The 25,042-nt window shown below is 39.2% G+C and overlaps 1 protein-coding gene across 15 annotated transcripts in view; it reads right to left on the bottom strand.

Moving 5' to 3' along the window:
* Positions 1–1,463: 1,463 nt before the first annotated feature.
* Positions 1,464–25,042, bottom strand: part of ablim2 (actin binding LIM protein family, member 2) — a 99,868-nt gene continuing 76,289 nt past the window's right edge. For 13 of the 15 annotated variants that reach the window (XM_042214645.1, XM_042214644.1, XM_042214635.1 and 10 more), the window contains 9 exons: positions 24,131–24,238; positions 22,414–22,467; positions 17,215–17,252; positions 16,927–17,026; positions 16,792–16,850; positions 10,926–10,986; positions 9,471–9,478; positions 9,271–9,351; positions 1,464–3,392 (listed from right to left, as the gene is read on the bottom strand). In XM_042214645.1, the coding sequence (XP_042070579.1) occupies positions 3,279–3,392; positions 9,271–9,351; positions 9,471–9,478; positions 10,926–10,986; positions 16,792–16,850; positions 16,927–17,026; positions 17,215–17,252; positions 22,414–22,467; positions 24,131–24,238 (623 nt within the window). In that variant the 3' untranslated portion in view covers positions 1,464–3,278. The remainder of the gene's footprint in view (positions 3,393–9,270; positions 9,352–9,470; positions 9,479–10,925; positions 10,987–16,791; positions 16,851–16,926; positions 17,027–17,214; positions 17,253–22,413; positions 22,468–24,130; positions 24,239–25,042) is intronic. The other 2 variants (XM_042214641.1, XM_042214649.1) reach the window with 1 other exon arrangement.

The raw sequence follows: 25,042 nt of genomic DNA, 5'->3' as shown, positions 1-25,042 counted from the left end.
CTTCCACCATTAGTTGCAGTGGGCGAGAAAGATACGAGACAGACATTTCAAGATTTTGCAAATATTTTCATGTTAACCACTTGCATTTGTGACATAAGTGTGAGGACTCAGGGCTGTGTGTCGGACAGGGTCGTCTGCAGTACGGGGGCCCCACAGGGAACGGTTCTGGCTCCGTTCCTCTTCACCATCTACACTGCTGACTTCTCCCACAATTCCACCCAGTGCTTCCTGCAGAAGTTCTCTGATGACTCTGCAATAGTCGGCCTCATCACTGATGGGGACGACAAGGAGTACAGAGGTCTGACCCAAGACTTTGTGGACTGGTGCCAGCTGAACTACCTCCAGATCAACGCCAGTAAAACCAAGGAACTGGTGGTAGACTTCCGCAGGCACAAGCATCCTCCACTTCAACCACTGAACATCCAAGGTATGGACATTGAGGCTGTGGACAGCTACAGGTACCTTGGTGTTCATCTGAACAATAGACTGGACTGGACTCATAACTCAGACGCCCTCTACAGGAAAGGGCAGAGCAGGCTGTACCTGCTGCGGAGACTCAGGTCGTTTGGAGTGGAGGGCCCACTCCTGAAGACCTTCTATGACTCTGTGGTGGCTTCTGCTATCTTTTATGGTGTGGTCTGCTGGGGCGGCAGCATCTCTGCTGGGGACAGGAAGAGACTGAACAGGGTGATCCGAAGGGCCAGCTCTGTTCTTGGACCCAGTGGAGGTGGTGAGTGACAGGAGAACGGCGGCTAAGCTGTCATCCCTGATGGACAACATCTCCCACCCCATGCAGCAGACTGTGACAGCACTGAGCAGCTCCTTCAGTGGGAGACTGCGGCACCCACGGTGTGGGACGGAGAGATTTCGCAGGTCTTTCCTCCCCACTGCTGTCAGACTCCACAACAAAGACTTTAACTGATCAAGCACACACATCCATACATATGCAATAATACTAAGTGCAATAATCCTTTCTGTCATCGTTGTATTTTTACTCAGTTGTATATAGTATTTGTATTCTATTTTTATCTTATTGTATATTTATTTTATTCTATTGTATATAGTATTTTATTTTATTTTATTCTATTCTGTACAGTTGTGTACTGTATTTATTCTTATTGTATTCTAATTTTTGCCTCATAACTTTTGCACTGTCCACTCCTGCTGTGACAAAACAAATTTCCCACGTGTGGGACTAATAAAGGTTATCTTATCTTATCTTATCTTATCTTATCTTATCTTATAAAAGAAACCTATTTTGTGAAAAACTAGTGAGGAGTTTTCTTTACATTAAAACATATTTGCTGTTAAAAATGATTATGACTGATATACTAAGCACTAGCAGAAGGTTTACCAATGGTCCCACACACACACACACGTACCGCTTACTTGAAGGTATCCATTAGAAAAGGGCTTTTAAAATCTCACAGTCGTAAGCACTTAAAACCATAGTGACTCTGTAGTTTGGATAAAGCACTTTAATAGCAGATGAATATTAGAAAGAAGACATGGCAATGCATGACAACAGTTAGTGTGTTACTTACATGAGCAACATTTGACACTCAGATTAAACTCAAAATTTGATATGTTTCTCTTCAAAAGCACTCTTCCCTGACACAACACTCAAGATTTCAAAAATAAAATCCCTTCCCTGGTATTGCAATTAAATAAATACCTAACACAAGCTAATGTAAGGAGCTGAGCTGGGCACTTCATTTGACCAGAAAAGAATCAATCACTCAAAACACATTTATGATAATGTTGTCATTCATTTCTTATATCAGGTCAGTTGACAAACCCCATTTCCCATCCTCATGCATGCCTTAAGAGTTATACACCATGGCAGACAGATAAATCTGATATATATCCAGTATATGTTTACATACATGTTACAGTATGTTAGTTGGCAAGTTGATCGATTTACGGTCCAGAAAGTCGAGCAAAGCTTGAATGTATAGCTTTATTACTGTACGCAACAATACTTTCAAACAACAAACATACAAAGAGTTAACTCTCTAGCTGAGAAGATATAATACAGTTAGAGTATTGACTTTAAAATCAAACAAAACCTCTCTTGTTCAGCTTACGTCTGCTGCAGTTATGTGAAGCTTAGTCTGCAAGGATTTATTTTGTTCAAAAAAAAAAAGAAAAAAGATGAATCTCTCAGCTGCATCCTCCTGACCGGTTCAATGATCCTTTTCAGAAGTCAAAAATAGCTTATAAAAATAATTGTATTTGTTTTGTTTTTTTCATGTGAGTGCACGTCACCCTAGCAATGCAGCATGTTTGACATGTTTGTACACCCTGAAACCTTCTGTATTCTACCCCTCCTTTTCTTCCTCTCGCTGACTGTGATTCAGAGTTGTGGCTGCTATCCAGCCCCTGGCTACTCTATCTGGGCTGATTTATGAGAGGCTTGCGTGAGATATGGAGCCACATTCAAATGTACCAGAGCACGCATATCAAAACTATGTAGCCAACTTCTCTGATTGAATAGAACAAGAAGGAAAACCAAAAACAAAAGATGATGAGGTGGTTTTTGACAGTTTTGAAGTAAAACATCACATATTTTTTGTTTTTTTTTTATCCCTGTCTTTGACCTTGACATGCTTGAACAGTAAATGTCTACAGTCTCTTCACTGTCCTAATGTAATGGCAAGGGTGTAAAAATGAACTGTCTTGAATATGTAACAGTAACCTATTGCAAGGAGCAGACACAGCAAGAGAGAAAAGGCAGCGCAGCAAACAGGTGATATGTGGAAAGAGACAAGATGGCAAAACCTCACAAAGAGAAAACAAACTCTGTACAGAAACAGAAACAAGTCAATACTGAGATTAAAAGAAGGTGCACATAAAACATTCCAAACCACAGAAACCTGGAGGAAGGCCTGCATGAGAATTGGAAAAAGCTGTTGTTTTTTTATGGAGTATGAAAGCACTGGCATATGGGAGGGTCAGGGGTCGATGCAAAAACCACATAGGAGGCAAGGAGCATCAGCACAGGCCATGCAAACACAGCTCCTCAATCTCCATAAGGTTGTCAGTCAAACATTTGGACCACACTGCATACAAAAAGCTATAGATGCCCGCCGCAGCTTTGTGAAACTGTGCCCTCGCAGGGTTCCTCTGTGGCTTCACAGGCATGGCGTTTTAGAGGTGGAAAGTAGGAAGAAGGAGTATCACGGTGGTGCATATATAGATATTTCCGATGGGGCTTTTTTTGTATTTTGTTTTCTTCCCGATACTTTTTGAGATTTTGTTTAGCATTGTTTTTCTGTCTAAAAAAGGCGTGCCTTCTTCTTCATGTCATTCTTCTTCCAGAGAGCCAGGCGGTCAAACTGCTCCAGGGTCATGCCGAACACTTGGTGAAAGTCCTCTGGAGATAGATGTCTCTGGATTAGGAAATTGTGGCAGAAAAAACATTGTTATTTAGAGTGGACAACAGTAATACCAGCAGCTTCTTGTGAACCTTATAACCAAAGGAAACACTGGTGGTGGTTGGCGTTTTAATGATAAAGAAGCAAAGTGGGTGACAAGATGTTCAGACATATTGACCACAACTGTACTTTTATTTATTTTGTACCATAAAGATCTTTAAACTCAGCAAAATAGTTGTCATATATTTGTTTTTCATCAACAGTTTCTTCCATTTGCACACTTTCTCTAAAATTATAAACTTTTTCTTTCAGAACGATACTGAAAAACTAGTTCATGCATATATTACTTCTAGCCTAGTGTATTCTATTCATTTATATCAAGATGTCCTAAAACTCCTTGAAAAGCCTTCAGTTGATCCTGCAGTAAGAGGACTGACAGGAACTAGAAAAAAAGCAGATTCTAACCATTTCGACTTCTCCTTATTGGCTCCCTGTTAAATCCAGAATTGTATTTAACCTCCTAGGACCTGGCGTCCACATATGTGAACATCACATTTTGGGTTATTTAGACCAAAATACTTAACCTTTCTCTACAGGGGCCTAATATCCACTTATGCGGACACTATACTGCTACTGTTCTATTGAAATTTTGAATGAATATCCTCATATGTGGCTCTGATTTTTCGTAGAAACAAAATTTAGGTAAAAAAAAAAATCTGGTAATTCGTTGTTTTTACATTCAACAGGTCCCAATCAGCCCAAATATCAAAGAGAAATTAATAATGCATGCCATGGAAGAGTTCGGGTCTTAGGAGGTTAAAATCACATAAAAAGTCTTGAATAATGAGAATAATCATCTTATCTTAAAGACCTTATAGTATCAATCATTCATTCTCAGACTGCAGAATTGTGGTTCAAAGGATATCTAAAAGTAGAATGGGACGCAGAGTCTTCTGCTTTCAGGTCTCTCTTCAGTGAAACTAGCTTCCAGTTGGGATCCAGTAAACAGACACCCTCTCTACTTTTAAAATTAGGCTTCAAACTTTCCTTTTTGCTGAAGCATATAGTTAGGGCCGGATCAGGTGACCCTGAATCCTCCCTTAGTTATGCTGTAATAGGTGTAGGCTGTTGGGTGACTCCCATGATGACCTTTTTTCACTTCCTACAAAAAAATAGAGTAACCTGTGTTGCTTGAACACATGTATCATTCAGAATTAAGGGTGCCTTCACAGCAGTGCAAGCTATGCAATGTGCTGCCATTGAGCTGCTCAAACTGATTAATCAATAGAACAATAAATTAATTTCTAACTGAAGCAGTACTATCTCTGGATCTTGGCCAGCATAATTTTTATTAATCTGTATCAGCTTCATGTCTAAGCCTGGACGCATATATTAGATGGACATCCTGACATGTCTGTGTTGTGCACACACAGTAAACAGGCATAATATTGCCTTCTGTCTTGATGTTTAATACAGTATTTTGAATTTTATCCCTTATAAGTTCTTCCAACCAAAACTCCTATCCTAAAACCTCATGTTGCCAACACTCACTAAGTTCTCTCTAAAAAACAGACACAAAAAAAGCGTAACAAAAACTTGCATGGCATTGATTTAAACCCAGAAACAGAGCGTAGGTAGCTTTAATATAAAATGTTTCCTGCACTGTGCACTGCAGGTGTGTGTTTTTTGTGATCAAACGGTAAATGGCCTGTATTTGTATAGCGCTTTTCTAGTCCCTAAGGACCCCAAAACGCTTTACACAACCAGTCATCCACCCACTGGCAAGCTACATTGTAGCCACAGCCACCCTGGGGCGCACTGACAGAGGCGAGGCTGCCGGACACTGGCGCCAAGTGTCTTGCCCAAGGACACAACGGCCGAGACTGTCCTAGCTGAGCTCGAACCAGCAATCTTCCGATTACAAGGCGAACTCCCAACTCTTGAACCACGATCGCCAACTATCAAGAGCTAGGTAAAGCTATTTCTGTGAAACAGCCAATCCCCTGGTTTATATCAGCAAACAGAAGGTTTGGTTTTCACCCCGAGGTAAAAATGTTCAGGTGCCTTAAATTTTTCACCTGCCAAATTGACAGGATAATGACACTGGTGGTATGAAAAAGGAGGATACTCTTCCCCATTTCATATCACAGTGTGTAACTGTAAAACCAATGACTCATGCCATTCAGTATGTTACACAACATGTTTTCTGTTAGCTGTCAGTAGCAAAACACCTGGTGTGACATCACTGAATGGTATTCTGCTAAAGAGGTTGAATCCAAAGACTTTCAGCTTTAATTCAACAACTTTAACACAAGTTTTGCTTCAACTGTTTCAAAATTACAGCCATTTTATACACATTCCCCCATTTCCAGAGGCTCAAGAGTAGCTGGACAACTGCAAGTAGTTTAATGGCCAAGTGAGGCCTATTTCCTTGTAATTGTATAACAAGATCGTATAATCTGGAGATTATGATGAGAATTGTATTTTGTAGCTTTTTGCTGAAATGTCAGTATGAGGTCCAAAGAAATGATTATGATGAAAGAGATGGAAGTTATCTTTTGGTGAAAAAACCAAATTCCACCTCTCAGAGAGGCTGCAAAAACTTTGGTTTTTAGAAAACATGAAGAAAAGAGAGAAACAGCTCATGACCTGAAACATACCACGTGATCTGTCAAACACAGTGGAGGTTATGGCATAGCCATGTATAGCTGCCAATGGAACCAGGAAATAGTATTTATTGATGACATGACTGCTGATAGAAGTAGCCAGATTATTCTGAGGTGTATAGGACTACACTCTCTGCCCAAGGATACTCTGGCATTTATACTGGAGCAGCATGAGATCAAACCAGACACCTTCCAATTACTGGCTGACCTACCTCCTGGGCTATAGCCACTCCAACATGGACCTAACTGTGCGGGTTTACACTTTAACGGGCATCCTTACAGAGGGTCACACACTAGCTAAATAACAGAGTCATCAGTGTTTATCCAGATAATACATGAGCAAATATATCTGGAGGCCTATTTGGGGTTGGCTTTGGCTTAGGAGGTGAAGTGAGTCGTCTGCTATTTGGAAGGTCAGTGGCTCGATGCCCCAGCTCCTCCAGTCTGCATTCTTCAGTTATGAGTGCTTAGGCATAAAAAAAAAAGACTTGCATGAATGTGTGGGTGAATTAGCTTTGAGTGCCCAAATGGAAAAGTGCTACTATCCATTTATTTACTATTTCAAAGAACTTGGAACTCCTTTTTCTTGCATTTCTATAATTTTTATATAGCCTGGACTTCAGTTTGTGCTCCTAAATTTACGATTTCCGTGGCACAAGAACTACATGCGGTGTGTACTTACATCTTTTACTTTTCATTAAGACTACAAGCAAAGTTAAATTAAATCAAAATAAATTTAAAGCAATTAAAAACCTGTCAGTTTGAGGTGTTGCATGGGTCAGGTAGCTTAATTGACCTAATCACAACAGGCTTATTGATGTGAGTTTGAGCCTTTAATTATGTGCAATATTTTTGTTAAATATATTTAACCTCCTAGGACCTGGCGTCCACATATGTGGACATCACATTTTGGGTTATTTAGACTAAAATACTCAATTTTGCTCTACACGGGCCTGATATCTACTTACGAGGACATTGTAGTGCTACTGTTTAATGAACATTTTAGATGAATATCCTCATATGTGGCTCTTATTTTTCTTAAAAACAAAAATAAGGTAAAAAAAAAATCTGGTAATTCTTTGTTTTTACATTCATCGGGCCCCAATCAGCCCAAATATCACAGAGAAATTAATAATGCATGTCGTGGAAGAGTTCGGGTCTTAGGAGGTTAAAGAAAGAACATTAATATTCTTTACAATGATTCTCTGTATTTTCAGAAATAAATAAATGGAAAATACTTTAAATATTTGGCTACAATAATAGTAAAAGGTACTTAATATAGCAACCCAAGCTTCAAGAGCGACTAGCCGAAAAGACACATTTTACAGGCAGTGTATGGTTTAAACGTGCATAAGAATAGTTTTCTTTGTTTTTTTTCCCTTTTCACTTTTATATGTTTCCATCATATAAAAATTGACTTTTTAGCTGCTGATTAGTATGGCTAAACCTAAAACAGTTAGGGGTCAAGGATCAGTGGTGGGTAAAACGCAGGTCAAACAGTTTCTCTTCTGCACACACTTTTGACAATAGGACTCCAGTCTGGTATTTCCAACCACAGAGGGAATCTCTTGAGTATCCTCAGTAACCTCAATATGGTCAGACTCCACTTGGGACAATATTTCTGTTAACTGAAAGCCTCACAGTGAACTCTCATAGTGGGGTTACTGAAGACTGAAATGTTTCAGAGGATGTTTTTTAGACAAAACCTCTCTTCCGAGGACTGCAAAACATGAGCTCTGCACCACAACACAAACCACAATTGGATTTTTTTTAAATGGGTTCTTTTAGAGACAAAAACAGTTCATTTTTTTCAGCTGCTCAAACTTAATGAAAGTTTTGAATCTTTAAATGGGTTGTGTAATAATAACAGCAGCAGGAAATTGGTTATTCTGGGACATTAAGTCCAATTTCACTTTATTTCTTTATTATAGTTATAGGACATATATGTGTGTTAAACTTGCTGTGACCTGGCACCAAATTAAATTAAACTACTGCAAATTATACTTATATTTCTCATAAAATCCCCAGATGTACTCTACTATGCAGATTATTTCTTTAACTTGAAGAATTTTCTTGCAGAGGCCAAATAAATAAAGACTTCCATTACATTTATATATAAATGCTGAAGATGTCTTTTTAAAAATCTAAACATTAATAAACCGATGTTGCAGATCTGTCTCCTCTGGTTTCTGATTTTTCACCAGATTTTAAAACCTATCAGCAGCCACAAAATCAAGGTCGGACTGTGCATGTCATTCGTCTTTTTCTCAGCCATACTGGCTCTGGCTTTGGCAGAGTGTTAATGACAGGCATGGCATGTTTGTTTCAAAGATTCATTTGTTTAATTCATCAGTCTTTATGTGTCTCTGTAGTAGTGTTCTGCTTCCTAGTTACCAAAAATAAAAAAAATATAGGTTGATGTTTAAAAAAAAAATCAAGAAAGAGGCATATATCCCTATATTCCACTATTTCACAGATTTCTGTCTGCAGACATAGACTGTATATAAAACAAGACCTTAACCTGTTTCTAAAAGTCATCACTGGGGATGTGCCCAGCCCTAACCGTATGTTTTAGAGAAAAGCAAAAAATTACTATTTTAGAAAAAGTATAACTAGTTTTTCTTCTGTGTCAATTACAACAATTACTTACTTTGTCTTGGAGAACAGTTTTACTCTCTGAGGTCTATATCATCACTGATAAAGACTCTAACCTTCATCCCTATCATTCTAATGGACACAAATCAAAATCTACACATATTTTTTTCCCCAAAAGAGTAGTTTTTGGTTGTCTAAAAGAGGGTTAGTGTGAGTGTTTGAAGCTAGGATTTAGGTAATTATTGATCATGACTCGGACTCCAAAGAAGTAAATAAATACAATTATGTATCCTGATAGCAAATACACACACTTCATTTACCGTAAGTTACATTTTACTTCACTTCACTTCTAAGCGCCTTTTGTATTTTAGCATACAATGTGTATACTAAGAGAAATCCCAAAATAGTTTATTTATTGTTTATTCACCACTTAAGTGATTGAAGATGGCACCTCTATAAGCTTTTGCTGATACTTTTATCCCAATGGCTGAGCTGCCTAGCTCCTACCCAAACCACAAATTCTTGACTTGACAAAATTCTGTAAGCCAAAATTTCATATTTTCTCAGGTTTGTTAACGACCTACGGATAGAAGGAGGGAAACAACAGAGGGGAAAGTAAGATTAGAGCTCACCTCCAGTCTGGTGCGGTCTACATCTCTGGGAAGCTTCACTTTCACTCTATGCGTCACTGCCAGCATTTCATAAGGGTAGACCTGGCAACACAAAGTAAGCATTGTGGGAGATTTATTAGGGAATACAATTATAATCCAATGTCCTAACAGTGCTGCCAAGAATATGAAAGTATATTTGCAAAGTGGGAGCAAACTCTTACCTTGTACTCTGAGGAGGGAAAAGACAGAGACAGAAGACATTACTCTGGTGGAACAGTTATCTTTTATTTGAATTCAGAGCTATTATAAAAGCTAGCATAAGTGAGCTTAAAAATAAATTACACTTGCGAACCCAAATCTCTTCAAAAATATTGGGTTTCAAAGGCGTCAAAAAGCATTAGAAATGGTCGCTCTGCTCACACACACAGACTGTTAAGAGGTTGGAATACTTTCAACTCAATCTTTGCCTCAGATACAGCCAAGACCGTACACGCACGCACTGGTAAACACACAGCACTAATTTTTCGAGCTGGAAAAATGACATCATCCTTCCTCGCTCTTACTTCTTGTAACTGATCTGGAGCCAAAGCAACAGGGCTCTGCATGCTTGATCGCAACATATATGTAATGTTATCAGGCATTGTAAAAATAACCTTGATCTGACTCATAGAAAGATGATATGGTCCATTTAGTGTCATTTTATAGCTTGGCTAATATTTTTTAGAAGGAAACATTCAGTTTTGGGGATGGAGCCTGTGAGATTTTGCAACAGTGAATTAGCAACGTGAAAACTGCATTTAAAACAATCAGATAACGCGCATTTAGTAGGGTTAGGTTAATTGGTTAACTTGTGAATAGTGATTGTCTGGCTGTCTGTATTAGCCCTGCAACAGACCCTGTTCAGGGTGTGACCTGCCTCTTGCCCTATGGAGGATGGGATAGGCTCCAAACAACCCCCACGTCCACTGTATCCACCTACATGCTGTTCTCATGTAAGAGAACAACTACAATACCGAAATTCTATTTTAGGTGAATCATCTAGTAATCAGATGACACTTCCTTAACACCTTTATTTAAAAAGTTTTTAAATTCCCAAAGCCAGGCTGTATTCAAAAGCAGATTTACAAGTTAATGAATGCACTCTTTACAGGAAAGAAGATTTTGAATTTATTTCTAAATTAGTCCTCAAAGTTAAAATAGCAAGTTTCAGCTTCACTCAGATGTTATTAACTGTCAAAAACAGGGAAAATAAATTTTCATAAATTTGCCAGGATGACTCGCTGGTTGTTTTTTTCAAGCAAAACTCAGATAATTTATGTGGTTCCCCAAACTTAGAGGATAGAAAGCATATTAAACGTGTTAATGAACAGACTGAGAATACCAACAGAGACCAAGAGACACCTTGGTATTTTCCATGCTGATGCTAAGCTAGCCCTAGACTGTAAAGAGGATGTTGAGCTGTAGCCTGGTCAGAATGAGTAAGGTGAGAAAGGTGAGAGAACTGTCATACTACTAACCCCTTCCAGTATGGTAGTCTTGGTTGGTATATGATCGTGCATGGTTAAAAAAGACACTATAGACTGCACTGGGTGTAATGTGCTATGCTGTATATGAGTGTTTTGCTGATAAAACCTTTAAAAACTTGATGAGAACTGAAGATACATGTCCGCTCTCACCTCTCATGCCTCCCCAGCTCTGGGAGTCTGGGTCCACTTCATCCTCCATCATCTCAGCAGCCTGCGGGCACACACACATTAAACAAACACAGAGTTAGACCATAATTCAGATATTCTGTGTCATTCCGCCAAGAACACTGCTGCTCTTTATCAAAGCAAGGGTTCATCTGAAAGCCTTTTAGTAAAAGCTGTTGCCCTTGATTTGCTCACATTCTTTCAGAGTTAGCAACGGGAAGTGGATGTGACACGTCTGATAGGGAGTTTGGATTACATTGCTCAGAGAGACTGAAAGCCAACTGATGAGACAAGGAGGGACCGATATTGTAAAGTCTCTGCTGTTTGTCCAGTAATCCATTTTCTAGTGTTAAAACTAGTGAAAAACAAATACTATTCTTTAAAATAAGAAAAATAATTTTTGAAAATAAATCGGTATTCATGGAGCTGAACTGGCAGGGATATTGATATACGATATACACATAAGTGGTAACTGGTGTGAAATGTGAGTGTGAATGGTTGTCTATCTCACTGTAGTAGCCCTGCAACACACAAGCTAAGGGCAGACCACACCATCTAACATCTGACACAAGTAACTAGTTAATTAGCTATCTTGCCTGCCAGGAAGCTAATGGTTCCATGTTAAATTTGTCTCCATGCAACAACATGAAATGCAATATATGCCCTACCATCATGCTTGCAAAGTGGAAAAATATGGTATGGTAGCTAGAAAACTAATATACAGTGTACAGAGAATTTCTTGGTGTCTGTAACTAAACCAAGAGTCAGCCTAAACATCTGAGAAATCAAGCCAAGACAGTATTGCTTGAAGTATCTGGCAGTTCCTAAAATGACCAATTGAGACTCGCTCCAAAGCACAAAGTCTTAAAACTATCATTTAGGAATTATGGTCCAAGGAAAGAGACAAGCAGCCCAAGCATTTACTCAGCCTCTAAAGGTTCCCACCCTGATCTCATTGGGATGTGCCGTAAGACGCCTAATCTATCACTATTAGCTCCCTTGGTACCAGACATCAAAGGTCAACCTCTCCAGGTCTCAAGTTCATTCCTCAACAAGTCAGATCTATTTAGCTACATAAGTAGTGTCCACATAATATTTGGCATGTAGCTTAGTTAAAGATCAGTCTTTTGTCTCATAAAAAACTCTACAGAGGAATATAAAAGCTATATTCCCATAATGCAACGTACAGATGCCAAGATGCTTCTATCTTGCCAGGATATTGAAACTCCTTGGATGCTTTGCATTAGCTTACTATGGTCTGTCAAAGATGATTAGAGTATGACAGGTAACTATTAAATATTCAGTATTGGAATTCCTATCCTCTCTCCTGAATGCTTTGATATCATGAAATCTTTCCTACTTATGTGTCACCTCTTTTATGTGCATTATGTTCCCGAGAGAGGTTTGTGTACAGTGAGCATTGTATCCCAGCTGTTCTCTACCAACAAGACGATATCATCATCAGAACAAACTTCATTGCCATTCTGTGATCCTGGGGTCACTAGTCTGTGTTAATGGTGTTATTACTACCATTGGCTGTTTATGCAACTGCAGGTAGTTCAGGTTTACCATCCCCAAGAGCCTCAACTACCTTTATTTCTGAGCTATCCGGTTATTCAGTCTGACGTCACTAGCCGTGTCTGGGCCTAAACCTGCTGCAGTCCATATACAGTGGGGCAAAAAAGTATTTAGTCAGCCACCGATTGTGCAAGTTCCCCCACTTAAAATGATGACAGAGGTCAGTAATTTGCACCAGAGGTACACTTCAACTGTGAGAGACAGAATGTGAAAAAAAAATCCATGAATCCACATGGTAGGATTTGTAAAGAATTTATTCGTAAATCAGGGTGGAAAATAAGTATTTGGTCACCTCAAACAAGGAAAATCTCTGGCTCTCACAGACCTGTAACGTCTTCTGTAAGAAGCTTTTCTGTCCCCCACTCGTTACCTGTATGAATGGCACCTGTTTGAACTCATCATCTGTATAAAAGACACCTGTCCACAGCCTCAAACAGTCAGACTCCAAACTCCGCCATGGCCAAGACCAAAGAGCTTTCGAAGGACACCAGGAAAAGTATTGTAGACCTGCACCAGACTGGGAAGAGTGAATCTACAATAGGCAAGCAGCTTGGTGTGAAAAAATCAACTGTGGGAGCAATCATCAGAAAATGGAAGACATACAAGACCACTGATAATCTCCCTCGATCTGGGGCTCCACGCAAGATCTCATCCCGTGGGGTCAAAATGATCATGAGAACGGTGAGCAAAGATCCCAGAACCACACGGGGGGACCTGGTGAATGACCTGCAGAGAGCTGGGACCAAAGTAACAAAGGTCACCATCAGTAACACACTACAACGGCAGGGAATCAAATCCCGCAGTGCCAGACGTGTTCCGCTGCTGAAGCCAGTGCATGTCCAGGCCCGTCTGAAGTTTGCCAGAGAGCACATGGATGATACAGCAGAGGATTGGGAGAATGTCATGTGGTCAGATGAAACCAAAGTAGAACTTTTTGGTATAAACTCAACTCGTCGTGTTTGGAGGAAGAAGAATACTGAGTTGCATCCCAAGAACACCATACCTACTGTGAAGCATGGGGGTGGAAACATCATGCTATGGGGCTGTTTTTCTGCCAAGGGGACAGGACGACTGATCTCGTGTTAAGGACAGAATGAATGGGGCCATGTATCGTGAGATTTTGAGCCAAAACCTCCTTCCATCAGTGAGAACTTTGAAGATGAAACAGGCGAGGTCTCCAAGCATATCAAACATTTGAAAGTCCTGGAGTGGCCTAGCCAGTCTCCAGACCTCAACCCCATAGAAAATCTGTGGCGGGAGTTGAAAGTCCGTGTTGCTCGGCGACAGCCCCAAAACATCACTGCTCTCGAGAAGATCTGCATGGAGGAATGGGCCAAAATACCAGCTACTGTGTGTGCAAACCTGGTAAAGACCTATAGTAAACGTTTGACCTCTGTTATTGCCAACAAAGGTTATGTTACAAAGTATTGAGTTGTATTTTTGTTATTGACCAAATACTTATTTTCCACCCTGATTTACGAATAAATTCTTTACAAATCCTACCATGTGGATTCATGGATTTTTTTTTTCACATTCTGTCTCTCACAGTTGAAGTGTACCTCTGGTGCAAATTACTGACCTCTGTCATCATTTTAGGTGGGGGAACTTGCACAATCGGTGGCTGACTAAATACTTTTTTGCCCCTGTATACGATCACTATGGCATTACTGAGAGTTGAAAAACTGTCTAAAGTCTTTCATCTTTAATAAAATGATCAGCGTTCTGCTCTACCAGGTGTAACAATTGAGTTTAACATCCAGGCATCCATGAAAACGGAATTTATGACATTTAACGGAGTTAGAAGTTAGCAGGAAGTTAGCTCGCTAGCTTCTATCTAAATACAATATAGCATGTCCTGACTGCGGGGTTTTGGAAACAAATTAAAACGTACAGCTCTGTATCACTTCCAACATAAATGAAGACAGAAAACTAAACAGCAGTGACGTTTGTAGGGTTACTGAAGTTTGGCTAGCTGGTATATAATGATGTGCTACGTGACCGCTAGCGACACAGCTATGTTAGCATAATATAAACAAGCTAACTTTTTTTCCACTCGATAAAAGTTAACGTGAGTGTTCTCGGTGGTCAGGAACAAATGTAATCGCATGGCAGGATGCTGTAAAAGGACCAAACTTCAGCCAGGAGAACAACTGAGATAATCCATCCACAATACGAGGTTAGTCATTCATATACTGCTGCATGGGCTGGGCTGTAGTTACATCCTAAGGTTTTAAAAACTGAGCTTAAATAAATGATTAGCGGTAATAAAAGCCGAGGGAGGTCAACAGTGATCACTGACTGTTTTAGGAGCTTTTTGAGATTAAATAGAAGAAAATACATAACATTAAACATGTTAACAACACAAAAGCCATATTAAACGCAGACTACTTTAGACCCGGAAGTAGGATTCGTCACGTCATCACTTAATAATCGGATTCTTTGTCCCTTGTGTCCCTCTACACTCCTTGGGGATTGTCCATACTGACTCTCACAGCTCCCCCTTTTCTGCAGAATTTTTGTTACTGTTAGACTGCTTCAACATCACTCAGCATGTTAAAGACACCACGCTCGGACCAGAGGTAACTTCGTCAGACTTGCACTGTTGTTAACCCTGCCAGCTGCAATCATCATGCATTTTTTTCTCTGTTCTTATAACTCTGTGCAGGCAGTGTGTCAAGCGTACCATCTCATCCAAGTCTCTTTATACATCTGGCCTCACTGTGCACCACTAAACTCTCCAATCAGCCGATGATAGTAAGTCTCATTCACTTGATTGTACTTGTAGCACACTAGATCCACCATGTTAACAATAATTTCAGCATGTGAAAAATAGTTCAATATAGTTTGCCATGACTCTATTGTGGCTCTTGAGCTTTCATTTCCTCTTCTGTTCTGTTTTGTCTGCCTGTCCTCTATCCATCAACAAACATCGAGGGAGAGCAGCTATATTGCATCAGTGGCTCATAGACTACCCCCAAAGTCCTAAATAAACCAGAGCACTGCCTGTGTGGACTGAATGGTACTGACTGGCCCTGTGAAATTTGATACCAAAGCTGTGGGGAAAGGGAGGTTGATTTTTAAGGTAGAGCAAAACATTTAAATGGTTTATATGCTACTCTGAGGTTTCCTGAGTTGATTAGTAGTGAGTGGGAGGCTATACAAGGCTGGAAAGTGTTGGTTTGATAGAGCCATGGTGTTATCACATAGAAATGGAGACCCTGAATGGGAAACAGCACCAGCTAGTGGTCTAAATGGCAAAAGCTGTCAGATCCAGACATCTATTTGTTCTATATTTGCTCAATTAAACTATAGTAGAAACAGGATGGCAACTTCATTGCAAGTAGGAGCCATTGTTGGTACTGATTTGAATGCATTTTTTCAAATCTGGTCACTGATCACAAGTAGTTGTGGTGACTGCAATGTGAAGTGTTTGCCAGGTTGCCTGGTAGAAGGCAAGTTGTCTCTAAACAACTATGCTCCGACTTGAGCCGACTGCAGTCAGTATCAGAACCATTGACAAGGTTTTGAAAATTACTGCTTTAATTTAAAAACACAAACAGAATTCCAACACGTTATAGTTAATCTGAGTCATTCTGTGCCAGTAAGCGCAGCTTGTCTGTTTTACCTCTCTTTGCCAGAGGGGACTTGAGTCAGCTGGTATTCCTACATACAAGCAAAGTCTGTCATTTCACAGTTACTGTCACTATTTGCGAAGGAAATTCTGTTTCAGATCTGTGAAAATTTCACTGATCACTGAACGTAAGTAGTTAATGTGAATTTGTGTGCATGAAATTTGCAACAGACGGTAAAATATTTGTGATTTTTGCTGATTTATCCCAGTCACCATAGTGAGGCACAAAAATAGCTTTGAAGACAGCAATGACTGCGAGTGGTCACAAACCTGGTCTCCATTTTCGAAGTAACCACTTGAAAGGCAACAAAACTGCAAGTGTATTGCACATTGCCACAGTAATTCTGGTCATGCTCCAGTCTCCAATCACTGTTTTCCCTAGTGCGACTGTAGCGTTAATGAAGCACCAAACTATGGTGAGGACATCTCATCTGTAAATGTGAATTGGTTTGGTGCTAGGCATTAACCGTTAACTGTTCAGTGTTCAGAGTTTCCAGTGCTAAGTCTCAGTAACACAGGTCCTGTTAAAAAATTAAACCTGACTTTCTTAGACACTTTTAAAATAAGATCTTTGGCTGATCTACCAAAGATCTGAGATTGTGCATCTTGGTGGCCATTCTATATCAGAATCTGTCTGCTCACCTTGTAGATGCCGTTTCTTCCATAGCCAGGTAAAGATGCAGACTTATTGTAAGGGAAATCTAAAAAAAAGCAAAGACAATTATTTTCATTTATGTCAGCTCTAGTTCAGCATCTGGCTTGTTAATAGATACTCACTAGGTTGGGAAGTGTCAGTGGGCAGACTGCAGGTTGATTTGCGGGGGTCGATGTCAATCTGACCATCAATCTCACTCTTCAAAATCATCCAACTGGTCCTCTACAAGGAGAAAGTAAGAGACAGAGAGAAAAGGACAGAAAGATGGAAAGAGGTGATGGATGATGGCAAAGTATGAGTTAGTAAATTAGTGAATGGATGTACAACATTTGTAAAGTTTAAGAAAATGACTTGAAGAGAGACAGATATGGAAAGACGGATAAAGACAGAAACTGTACACACAGACCCACCTTGCTATCCTCACCATCCTGCCAAGATGTTCTAGAAGCTGTAAAACAGTCAGATGTTACATGACGTGACAGTTAATGTGCTGGATTATCTCTCTCTCGGCTCCCTTGTGCTGCACTATTAACACCAATAGTAATCCCTGGACCCCTTGCATGACATCATCGGCCACAGAGAGCATCCACAGGGAGCTCCACAAGCACAATGTTACAAAAATGGAGAAAATTCATACTTTAACTAAAGGATTACACTGTACACCGTGGGACATTGGCTTGTTGGCCATCTACAAGTCTAGTCACCATAAAACTCTGTATGTATATCCCTTGTCTCACGAGGATAGATAGAAATGGCTAGATCTGACCCCCAAAAGCATTTCTTTTACATTTATAACCAGTTTGCTAAATGACAGATGACCATGAACTCTCCTGTGAATCATTACTGTGCCAGAAGAGAATCGTAATGTTGCTTTGACAATCTATCTTACTCAAGAACCAAACTTCAGCTTTCAAATTTATGTGTCAATGGCCAAGGGCAACAATTTCCTCTAAAGAATCAACTCTTTGTATTTGGTGAATTTAATTTTCCAGTCCTGTAGTTAATACTGAAATAAATAAACCGTCATCTGGAAGCAAAACACAAAGTGCAACATTATTTTATTACTTTTACTTATAAGTAATAGTATTGTTATATATTTATCCTTAATCTCTCTGTTAACGATTTCACAATTCTGAAAAAAGCAACGCCGAATAGCAAAACTTTCAACATGACCTCTGTCAGAAAGGGCTTGGGACCAATTGGCAACCTCCTGGCAATCACAGATTGCTTGGGAAAAATATCTATTGGAGAATAGTTAGTGGAGGCTGCTGTTAGAGACTCAAAAACAGGTGCAACACAAACCAGAATCAAAAGAACTTCGCAGTAAAAGTTAAAACTGTGACGCACAACTTTTACTCTAAAGGCAAACATTCTCTTTTTATTATTTGCGTCACACTTATTATCTCTGCGCTAGTGTTTTCATAAAATTTCATCTTGGTTGGCAGGGCCATAAAAGATGGTATCTAAGCCAGTGTGACTGAGGTCATAGTGAGGAACAGGCTAGTAGCTGTTTTATTAGAATGCATTGCAACACAAGACAATTTCAGGAGTATAGGCACTTGATAGCCCAATGCAGTGTTAATTAATGTACATCTTCAGGTTGTGGGGCCAAGAGAAACTAAAGCTTAAAATGTGTTGGTCACAGCCTTGTTGTAAACTTATCATATTAGCATGTGGAGCTATTTGTGATGTTTCTGACATACTGACATTATGATGTTAAGTGAATTCATACGCAAGAGTGTGTAAAACATTAAAACTTTAGAGATGACCCCTAAAAAATCTGGATCCAATTCCCACAAAGTAGGTGTAGCCCACTGAAAATGAACTTAAGCTAAAACACATCACACGTTTAAAGGCAGTTAGGAGATCAGTAAAGTTGTTTTTCTTTTTTTGGCAAACAGTACACTTTGTCAGTGATCTAATGTCTGCTTGAATGCTTCCAATCTAGCTGTCAAAAGCCAGCTCAGTTGATTTACATGTCACTGTTACTTGTTGATAGTGATGATGATATCCTTGTGTGGTAGTGGTGACATTAGCTCCTTGGAGTCCCGTGTTCATGCATTTTGGGTGACCCTGTGAAGTTAGACTAGATTTCTTAAAGTATGCAACATAGTCTAGAGTTACTAGAAGTGTAGACCAAAAATATAATTTAGGTACACAACACAATGATTAGGGTAGAGACACACAGAGACACGTCACCATACTAACCGAACAGACTAACACAACGTGATTCATGTGCCTGACCATTCACAGTGTACACACAGTTACAGCATCACCAATGAAACCAACCAATGAGCTGGTGGAATGAGTGCACACATGCAGGAACAGGATGAGCAAAAAACACCCATGGGCCCAAATCCCAAACAGCTCCACTCCCACATAGTTCGGATTAGGAAGATGAATAATCAATGTTTCACTGTGTGAGATATTGAAATTAGGGGTATTTCTAAAATTGGTAAAAAAAATAAATTATAACATTGTGAAACAATGTTACCTACAGACCCCAAACGAGAGAGAACCTGACATATACTGAACAATGTTGATTTAGCAAATGTGTATATATGTTTGATCGGGACTCCCCGATATTTAACCAGAGATGGGCAGTAACGTGTAACCCAATTACTTTTTTCAAGTAACGAGTAAAGTAAGGGTAAAGTAAGGGATTACTACTACTGTTACTTTCCCCTAAGCATGCTGCATTACTGCATCACTAAACTGAGTTTGTTTGTGAGAGTGTCTCATGACAATGATGCACGAACATGCAACGTCCGTGGTAACAGACGTGCGCAGATCAACAATGGAGTGCGTGGAAGTACTGATATTACTTTGAGTTTGATTTCGTGAAAAGTGACAAAAACATTAGTGTACACTCTGCGTGGGAAGAAAACCTCTTTCTACAGCGAAAAATTAAACTTCAAATCTGAGCGAGGACCAAGCACGCTGCCACGGGAATGTGAAATTCAGAGAGAAATCCCCGGATCCCGCCCATTGACACGTCCTGCTAAACTCCTGTAGCTCAGGTGGCAGAGCAGGTCAGCCACTAATCAGAAGGTCGGTGGTTCGATCCCAGGCTGCATCCTGGCTGCATGCCAAATATCCTTGGGCAAGATACTAACCCCATGTTTGCCTACTGGTGGTGGTCAGAGGGCCCGGTGGCGCCTGTGTCCGGCAGCCTCGCCTCTGTCAGTGCGCCCCAGGGCAGCTGTGGCTACAATGTAGCTTGCCATCGCCAGTGTGTGAATGTGTGTGTGAATGGGTGAATGACTGAATGTAGTGTAAAGCGCTTTGGGGTCCTATGGACTAGAAAAGCGCTATACAAATGCAGGCCATTTACCATTTAAACAGATGAAAATTGATTAGGAGCGACAGGACTCTTTGATTGATGTATTTTTTTGCTGTGTTTTACTTGCATCTATTTGAAAGAGTGAGTATAAACATAAAAAATTATTTTTTTTATATGCTGGAATATGCAGAAAATAGGTTTAAATGTTAAACAATTTCTTCCAGTCAAAGACTGTTGCATATAATTTTTTTGCTTGATGCAATGTGCAAAAGTTAAAAGATTAAAACTAATAAAACAAGTTTTAAAAGAGACTTTTTCATTTGATTAATTTTGTATGATGGATTATGCAGAAAAAATAGAATTGGGCTGAAAGGTCTATTGCTTTATTACCTATTCAGAGTGTTTTTTTTTAAAGTAACTAAGTAAGTAAATAAGTAGTAAAGTAACTAATCACTTTTTTCAAGTAACTTGACCAACACTGTATTTAACATACTCTATCCTTTAGGTGCCAGTACCATCATTAAATGGGATAGTTCCCAAAAGCCTGCGGTAAATGATTTCGTTAACAGTGAACACAAGTCATAGAAGTTTTTAAGCAATTTTAGGCAAACATGTTAGCATATTCTGAAACGCTGGCTAACATAGAGAGGTACATTAAATACTTGTTTCTCCTTAAAGGAACAAAAAGTAACAGAATAATGGAGAAAGGCATTCAAACTATATAGAAACTAAACAGTAAATATCCAGAATAATAAATTATCCTAAATCATACATTTAATTTTTTGTTTGACATTTCAGCAGGAATTTTATCTGTTGTGTTGCAATGAAATGCAAACTGCACTGTTCATGACCAGAGATGGGCAGTAACGCGTTACTGTAATCTGATTACTTTTTTCAAGTAACGAGTAAAGTAAGGGATTACTATTGCAAAAACGGTAATTAGATTACCGTTACTTTCCCGTAGGAACGCTGCGTTACTGCGTTACTAAAACCGTGATTTTTTTGCGAGAATGTCTCACGACAGTGACGTAAGCGAGTGCGCTGTTAGTGACAACAGCTGTGTGCAGATCAACAATGGATCACATATCGATTGTGGGAGAGAGTATGAGCGTGCAGCGTTTAAAGCGTGGAAGTACTGACCTTACTTTGAGTTTGATTCCATAAAAAGTGACAAAAACATTAGCGTCCATCGTGCGTGGGAAGAAAACTTCTTTTTACAGCGAAAAAAACCCCTAAACTTCCAAGCAAGCACCGAGTGCGCAACGACGTAATGGGAAACTCACAGAGAAACTCGCGGATTCTTCAACTGACCGCGGCACACCTGCACCAGGGTAAACCTCCGCCTACCGCAGTCCTGCTTTACAGGTGAAAATAGAGCAACAGGACCGCTGAGTCTTTGATTTTATTTATTTTCTGCTGTGTTTTACTTGCATCTATTTGAAAGAGTGAGTGTAAACACAAAAAATATTTTATTTTATGTGCTGGAATGTGCAGAAAATAGGTTTAAATGTTAAACAAATTTCTTCCAGTCAGAGAATGTTGCATATAATTAAATTTTTGCTTGATGCATAAAGTTAAAAGATTAAAACTAATAAAACAAGTTTTAAAAAGAGACTTTTCCATTTGATTACATTTTGTATGATGGATTATGCAGAAAAAGTAGAATTGGGCTGAAAGATCTATCGCTTTATCACCTATTCAGGTTGTAAATCGTGTTTTTAAAAAGTAACTAAGTAACTAATTACTTTTGAAAATAAGTAATCAGTAAAGTAACGGGATTACTTTTTTGGGGAAGTAATCAGTAATTAGTTACTGATTACTTTTTTCAAGTAACTTGACCAACACTGTTCATGACACACTGCTTGGATTACAGGAATTCTCTGGGATCCACTGCAATATTCTGCATCTGTAAGCCTTTAAACTAAGAGACGTGTCATCCACACCTTTACACTGCAGAATATCCGATTCGGTTTTAGTAAAAGCAAGGCCATCTGCTCTCAGAGAAGGGTCATACTGTAGGTAGCATCATGTAACTCACACCTAAAATGTTTGATCAGAAACTTTGAGGGTTTTTTTAAATGATTATTATATTTTGTTGTTAAATTGCCATAGCATTGCCCACCATCCAATTGTTCAACAATCATGGATTCTGGGTGAAGTACACCAGTTCTATGCATGTAGATCCATAGAGCCTTCTAGACAAGCGCAGTTCTTAGAACATAAAGGAGGAGAACTGGAATGAATGACGTGACTGACGGGCAGCATGCAACACATCGTGCAGAGACCAGACCAGATAAAGAAGCGTTAAGGACGAAGTGGACTGTACCATGCTGTTTGTAGATGGGGGGTTTTCTATAGATATTATCTTTGACCATAGTCTCTGAAGATGGGAACAGAGCAGAAGAAAGAAAATGGAAGAAGCCAACATGGGCAGGGTAGAGAAAGAAAGAGAAAATGGAGAAAAAGAAGCATGAGTTAGCAGTTATTGCGGGATGAGATATATTTAAGAAGCAAACGGGGGAACAGGAAAGCTGATTCAACACAAGTCATTTGTCATTTTCATTTTGGCACCTCAAATAAATCAGCAATTTTAAATTCATGCAACATATTCAAAACACATAAATTTATTGGGAATGGCGGGTCATTTGATGCAGAACAATTGAATGATACTGAAAGATTAAAATCAGCAGCCACACATAATCCTCTGGCATCAAAAAGTCCACTTGTATTAGCAGATTTGAGAAAATGTCAAATAAAATCATTAAAAAATGGCATCTAAATTAATAACATAAACATTAAACATAAGCCCAAAGTTGAAGGTTTGTTCAAGAATTCTTGCAAACACTGCAGTGCTCGATAAAGGACCTCTGCAGAATGATGAGGACTGTGTGTTATCCCCTAAAGCTGATCTAATCCATCTTAGTGTCAGTGAACCTGTCTAGGCCTCTGATGGAGATGCTTAGTAACGACTGTCACACATTAAGACACGGCAGAAACAGGACTCACAATAAAACAACAGATGCTGGTCATTTCTCTGGATTGTTTCAGTGCCTGTCAGCATTTGAAACAATATCCATATAAAAGCAATGACTGTGAAAGCCATGAAGTGGATAACTTGCTTCCAGCATGAGGGGTTTTTCCCCCTTCTCCATGACTGACAGTATAATTGACAATGGGAATTATTTTTCTATTTCCCTCTTTGAGAAACAGCGAAGACAACACAGTTAAAATGTTACTGCTTTTCCAAATGTTGGGCTCTTGTGTCACTGCTGTTTGATTATTTCTGTGCAGTTATTCTGAAATTAGTAAACAGTAAGAACACTGTGAATTAAAGTCCAAGAGCCTAACAGAACATAAAGAAGTAATGTGCTAAAATAGTCTGCATGAAAAAACCATAATAATCCTGTGAAAATTATAATTAGTGTCTCTCTTATGAGTAAGAAGAATCTTGCCAATGTTACCAATTGCCTGGTCCTCAAAGCCTTCCGTCCAGGTAAAGACAAACTTTCCTCTGCTGTGATGGATTTCTTTGAACTCATGTATGAAATAACTGGAAATGAAACTTATCCTACAAATGCAGCAGAACATGTAGCTTTACATGGCATAGTTATTTACTGGTGGCATTCATCAAGCTGATTCGGGCCATTTAGAAGAACCCACTGGCTTAATAGAGACACTGACACTTGTTCAAATAATAATTGAGCTCTATGTCTTTGATCTTCTTAATAGTGTCAAAAGCTTTTCTGTGCAAATTACTGGAAAGAAATTGCATCAATTAATTTCATTTTATATAACTAAATAAATAAATAAATGAATAAGACAAACTAGACACCCAAAGTGTGTGAATTCCACTGGCTGAGATTTTAACTTTGCTGCAGTTAATCTAACCTGCACCTAAGTTCACAACAGATTATTACAGCAAGTTTAGTTTAGTTTGATCAGGATTCTATAATGGCTACAGTTAATGATGGCCTATTGTCTAAAGCGGTATGATGTGAAAATTGTAGGCTGAGCTGTGAGCTAAGCAGTCCTGTATGGCCTACCTGGTATGTGGAAATGCCGGGGAGCAGCCACGTATGTAGAAGTAGATGAGGGAGATTTGCCATCGGAATAGGTGGATAAGCTGGGGGTACTCCGACCGCTTTCACTACCTCCAAACGTGGAGGGCATTGAGTATGGAAGACAAAGGGGAAAGGTTTTGGGAAAGGAAGGGGAAAAGAAGGGAAGGGGGGGGGGCAGAAAACAGTATTATGGTAAGGTTACTTATACAGCTCAGACATGCAGCTATTACTATAATACCTTATCCAGTGACTTGATAACCCAGCCATTTACAGTGTCTGTATTCATTATATCCTGAACAATCAAATTTTTGTGGGATGTTATTTGAGTCTTCTACCTGCTAAGTGATGAGATTTATAAATAATTCTTGCTAGCACTTTAATGTTAAATAATCTTACACTATGTTGTTCATCAGCCCAAATGAGATATTTTTAGATATTTACTGGGATTCCCAGGCACAGGAAGACACTTTCCTTTCAAAGTATCATTAAGAAGCTAAATGCAAAGTAGAGTTTCAGATGCTCATTTATCTTAGGCCACTTACATCTCAGCCTGTAGGATTCAGATTGGCATTTTCTATTACTCTTTTTTCAGTCTTACTGCCAGCTTTACGCTACATGTCAAATTTACCTCGCATAAAGACATTAATACAAAACTTTATTAATTCAAGAGTTTTCTTTAAAGTATGTCAACGTATGAGGCCAGTTTAAAAGTACCAATTGTGGGATGTCCACAGAGTTCTTTACATGTCTGCCATGTCAGAGGGCTCGCACATTAAGATAGAAAAGGCCTCTTGCAACTCTGCACAGGACAGCAGGAACTTGTTTTTAGTTTGTTTATTCTGATGCCGTAGAAGTCATTATTGAAAACCAATCAAGCGATTTACTTGGAACATA

The sequence above is a fragment of the Haplochromis burtoni genome, unplaced genomic scaffold, assembly GCF_018398535.1.
Source record: "Haplochromis burtoni strain Fernald_Lab_line unplaced genomic scaffold, NCSU_Asbu1 Contig_596, whole genome shotgun sequence".
Taxonomy (NCBI): domain Eukaryota; kingdom Metazoa; phylum Chordata; class Actinopteri; order Cichliformes; family Cichlidae; genus Haplochromis; species Haplochromis burtoni.
The sequence above is the reverse complement of the archived record's forward strand: the minus strand, read 5'-3'. Positions and strand labels throughout refer to the sequence as shown.